Raw genomic sequence first — 5264 nt, 5'->3', positions numbered from 1 at the left:
GAACTAATCCCTCAATTACCATAAGCTTTATTTATTAAGTGTATTTAGTGGAGTGAGAACATTACAATTAGAGTCCTAGCCACTGCCATCAAGAGGTATACCACTCTCAAGCAACCTTTGAAATCCTCCTCGTTAGCCACAATTACTTTTGTCATGGAAGTGGAGTTATTGCACCCTTCATAGTTGAGGATGAGGATGAGGATGAAGACAAGAGAGAAAAGGAGGAGGAAGAGAGAGAAAGTAGAGGAGAGAGAAGTTTTTTATTATAAACAATATAAAAAATATTTGATGGGATCTACTATTGAATATTTTATAATAAAAATATTAAAAACTTTAAATATGAGACTTATGGGTAAATAACATCAAGGGCATGGATAGCCAAATTCCTAAAGTTAAGGGATAGAATGACCTCACAATGGAATTTAATGTGCCTAGTAACCCTTCAGGTAAAATTTAAAGGCAAAGATGACTATTAACCCATAAATTAAATAGTATATAATATGGTAGTAAATACTCCCTTCAATTCAGTTTGTAAGATACTTCCTCCATCCCTATATATAAAGTGTTTTTAACCAAATTTTGCATACCAATAAAATTTTTTATTTAGTAGGACTCATATAAAAACACAATAATTTTTTAATTTTACCCCTAATAATATCATAATTAATATTATGATAGTAGTAAGAAAAACATACAATTAATAATCTATTTCTTTTTTCAAGACAAGGGTAAAATTATCTAGTTACTCAAAAATATCATTGCCACTTATATTTAAGGATAAAATAAACTTCTAAAAAATACTTTATATATAAGGACAAAGGAAATACCTTCTAAAAGTAATTTTTAATTTAAAATATTTTATATTTTAATAATTAAACTACTTTTTTAATTTTATCCTTTATTGATTAACACGAATGTATTTAATATAATTATATTATAATTTAAAATTAAAAATAAAAATAAAAACATATCTTATTTTTTATAATATTATAAAAATTAATTTTATTTAAAATGATTTAAAAATGTTATATAATAAAAACAAGAGAAGGAATTAAAAGATTTATATAATTATTTTTATTTATTTGTTTCTATTTAAAAATTGAACGGATAAAAAACTACTACCAATAAAGAGGCAGATGAAGTCGGCCCTGGTGGAAAAGCGATGAACGGATCGAAACCATCCATTCGGAAGTGACAATCCCGGGCGGTCTCTGTCCTGCGAATGATGATTCCCTGAAAATGCTGACGGCTCAGCATGGTCTCGACCCCACGCGTCCCCATCTCCTCGGAATTAGGAGCGCGCTGCCGGCTCGTTGCCTTTCGGAGGGCCCTTCCGGATCTCGCCAAATTGCCCCCACACTGCACTAAACAAAGCCAGATCTAAGGCGCAGCCGCAAGAACTCTCTCCATCTCTCTACTCTCCTGTACTATTTTTCTTTTTTCTTTTATCTTAATTTTTCCTCATACCCACTATTACACTCTTCTAGATTCCTCCCTTACCTGTATCCTTTCTTTCTCATTATGCAACTTCACCTGGTGGGCAACGGAGTTTAATATTTGACCCCAGATTCCTCATCGCCAACCGCGAAGCGATGGTTTACCCTGCAATCTCTTGCGAGAGCCCATTTCTGGGAGCTTTCCCGAAACACTCTTTGTCGCCAAAGAAACCGCTTTTTTTGCGTTGCTCTAAGCCTCCTCTGCTTTGTTATCAGCACCGTCAGAATCCTAATGCCATGGACAAACCCACTGTCTTTATAAACCCAAATCAAGTGAATGTCGACAAAGGAAAGAAACGCCACATGGTGTCTGAAAAAAATGAGAGGAGGGGATTCCCTCAGGTTGGCGGCGGACAGATGTCGCTCTTGTGTGGGTTGGGGTATTGGGTGCAGGGCTTTCGGTGCTTTCCATGGCTAGCTCTCAACTTTCACATGGCCAACAATCTTAACTTGGATCCCTCCACATTGCAGCTTGTGCAGAACTCTGGTAATCTTCCCATGGTGGCCAAGCCCTTCTATGGAATCCTCTCTGATGCCATCTATATTGGCGGAGCTCATAGAATACCTTATATTGTCATTGGAGGTACTCTGTCATATCTTCATGCTGTGTCTTTTGCTTTCTTCTCTTTGGTTAATGGTTACCACCAAACTGAAACTTTTTTAGACTTGTCTTTTGCTTGTGTATTTCACTTTCCCTCAATGTTGTAGAAGGCCGATAAGAAACTAACCAATTGATATAGCTTGAGATTGCAGGAAGGGATTCTCATATTTTAATGACATTATCTTTTGAATTTTCAATTTCTTATAAATTAGAGCGGCTACCAATTACTATACGGGTTGGGATAGAATACAAATTACAGTGGATTTTTATGACTTATATATATAACTTTTTTCCTATATCGTTTCATTTAGTTTTCCTTTATCTTGAATGATATTCAAGTCGAAATGACAGTACTGAGTGCAAATACTAGAAGCCATAAAAATTGAACTGACAGCAGGAGCATGCGTGAAAAAAATGAGGGCTTGATTAGTTTTTTTCGGATGTTTGCGAGTACGTTTTTGCAAATAGTTCTGATACGGATGGTGTAATCACAATTAGTTTTATTTATGGAACATACGGCATCGATTCAGCATTTACCATATAACTTGGAAGAGTATGCTTTATATCAGCATGAACTCCATTTAAGTAAAACGGTGGTCCTGAATGAACGTGATATTAAATAGAATATACATCTTGATCAAAGATACTTAGTTCAATCTTCTCAGTTCTTTTGCAGGTCCTGTCTTGGGGATCTCTGGCAATGATCCCTGCTGCAAGGGAAGTACTTCCCAACTTAATTGCTTGTGTGCTTTTCAGCAATCTGGGAGCATCTATAACAGAAGTGGCTAAGGATGCTCTTGTGGCAGAGTATGGCCAGAAGCACAAAACTGGGGGCTTACAGTCATATGCATTCATGGCTTTAGCTGCAGGTGGAATCCTAGGCAACTTTATTGGTGGTTGCTTCTTAAAGGACATGCAGCCCCGCACCATGTTTCTTATCTTCTCTGGTTTACTGTCTCTTCAACTTGCAGTTTCTTCCTCCACAAGAGAGAAATCTCTGGGCTTGCCACAAATTTCAGGTCATACTTTTTCTTGGAAGTCGTTCTTGGAAGATATCAGAAATCAATTCTCTAATCTTGTCACAGCAATCAGTGAGGAAAGCATTTCCCGCCCTCTCATGTGGATTGTTGGGTCTATTGCCATGGTTCCAATACTTTCAGGCTCTATCTTTTGCTATCAGACACAGCACCTAAACCTTGATCCTTCAGTAATTGGTCTCTCTCGAGTGATTAGCCAGTTGATGCTTCTGTCAGCGACTGTTCTCTATGATCGTTATTGGAAAAAAGTTCCAATGAGAAAGCTGATAGGGATAGTGCAAATTTCGTATGCTGCATCTCTACTTCTTGATCTGGTTTTAGTAAATCAGATAAATCTTAGACTGGGAATTCCCAATGGAGTGTTTGCCCTTTGCTACTCTGGTTTTGCAGAAACTTTGGCACAGTTTAAGCTCCTTCCCTTTTCAGTGTTTTTTGCAAGCGTATGCCCACAGGGTTGTCAAGGGTCTCTCATGTCTTTCTTTGCGTCAGCTGTATGTCTGTCATCCATAGTGAGTGGGTTTTTTGGCGTTGGATTGGCTTCTCTGCTTGGTATTACTTCTGGTGATTACTCAGGCTTGACCATGGGAGTTCTGATACAATTCGCCGCAGCTCTAGTTCCATTGAGATGGATTCATTCTGTACCCATGTCTCAACCTACTGTTGAGAAGGGAAGGAGAAGAGGTATGAATAGAAGAACTCGAAAACATAGAAGAGTTGGAAAAGTTGTTCTGAGTTCTATACATGGTTATCGCCGTGAAAGAGAATCAGAGATACAGAGGTGAAAATAGGTCATTTTTACATCTGCAGTCGTGCTGATCATGGAGAGATGAAAAGAAAATTGGCTCCTTTGTATGTGCTTCTCTCTTTCGATCTTCTGAAGATTAGGCGGGAACCATGTCTGATCAGATATTTTCTCCATGTTGCATAGTTCTGATCTTTTTCCAGCACCTGATCACTTTTGATTGTGGAGCAGAGACTGGTCCTAACCACTACGTTCAAAAATCTTCAGATTTCAACGTTCAGCCTCTTGATTTTTCTGGAAGGCTCAGCAATCACGGTCCATAATTGACGAGGTTTTCCATCAATGCATTGAGGGATGGATACCCAGAAATTTTTATTTTAGTCAACAATCGATCCAAGAGAATCCATGAACCTCTATGCTTTGAGCATTGCTTCAAGGCGGCGGCGGCGGCATTGAGGAAAATATTAGGAATAATATACGCATAAAATCGGACATTATTTCAATTGATGTAGAGATGACATATTATTTCATTAATCTGGATTTAATTTATTCCAGAAATACTCTCCAAAGCAAAGGGCCAAGCCAACCAGAGGACTTCTAAAACCATAATAATTAGAGAGATGAATACGAGGAGCGTGTAAGTTGCTTAGCATTTTAGTTGTCACGATCTTGTGCAAGGCGGTAGAGTTCAAGCAACCAGAGTCTTGACTCTTCTAGTATCGAATTAAACATGCTTCCTGAGTTCTCAAAAACGCAACCTTTTAGATTTTCTAAAACAGAGGTACAAGAAAACGAAAGAACGACTTGATGAAAACAACGGTTAGTAAAGGTGACAAGCCTCTTGAAGTAATGGCAATTGGTAACATCTGACTAAATTTTGTTTTTAGCGCTTAAAAATTATTAAACATGTTTAGCTTTGATCGCCTTAATTCATTACTACTTTTAGTAAATGACATTTATCGTGCCATTCATCTTTTCACTAAACAAATGAATAATTCATACAATGAAATTCCATTTCCAATAACTACCTTGACCTACCAATCTAAGAAGCAACCTGCTGTTTAATCCTTTTCATCCTTTCCCCCGAAGTAATCCCTTTTCAATAATAATACTAGGAGTTTCAAGGTAAACATATAGAAAAGACCAACGAAATTGATGCTAGTCAAGGCACAAGAAGCCATGAAATATCAAGCAACAAGTAAACATTACCTAGCGAAAATCAGCAAGCTTGACTTTCATAAAGCTACGTTAACCAGAAACTTCATTGATGAAACCTTCCTTGCGACCTTCAAAACCAGGCCGCATAAGCTTTTTCTCCCTCTTTGCAATTTTCCGCATTTTCTTCTGATGAATCCTCTCAGCTATATTTTCGGATCTTCTTTTGCTGT

At 37.4% G+C, this 5264-nt stretch overlaps 1 protein-coding gene across 2 annotated transcripts; it reads left to right on the top strand.

Moving 5' to 3' along the window:
• The first annotated feature begins 1158 nt into the window (after positions 1 to 1158).
• LOC129299576 (probable folate-biopterin transporter 8, chloroplastic) lies at positions 1159 to 4434 on the top strand. Of its 2 annotated transcripts, none has more exons than XM_054938054.1 (2): positions 1159 to 2079; positions 2763 to 4434. In XM_054938054.1, exons 1-2 carry the CDS (start codon positions 1593 to 1595, stop codon positions 3914 to 3916), a joined length of 1641 nt encoding a protein of 546 aa, XP_054794029.1. In that variant the 5' UTR covers positions 1159 to 1592; the 3' UTR covers positions 3917 to 4434. The 2 variants fall into 2 exon arrangements, with proteins under 2 accessions (XP_054794029.1, XP_054794030.1); XM_054938055.1 differs by having other exon boundaries at positions 1862 to 2079; positions 2774 to 4434.
• Positions 4435 to 5264: the final 830 nt, after the last annotated feature.

The sequence above is a fragment of the Prosopis cineraria genome, unplaced genomic scaffold (genome assembly GCF_029017545.1).
Source record: "Prosopis cineraria cultivar Desert tree isolate PC_DT_omini unplaced genomic scaffold, ASM2901754v1 PC1216, whole genome shotgun sequence".
Lineage (NCBI taxonomy): Eukaryota > Viridiplantae > Streptophyta > Magnoliopsida > Fabales > Fabaceae > Prosopis > Prosopis cineraria.
This window is presented reverse-complemented; position numbering and strand designations above follow the sequence as displayed.

Coding starts and splice junctions, on each gene's coding strand:
- LOC129299576 (XM_054938054.1), top strand. CDS start 1,593: ATGGTTTACCCTGCAATCTCTTGCGAGAGCCCATTTCTGGGAGCTTTC. Junction 2,080..2,762: donor ACCTTATATTGTCATTGGAG/GTACTCTGTCAT, acceptor CAATCTTCTCAG/TTCTTTTGCAGGTCCTGTCT.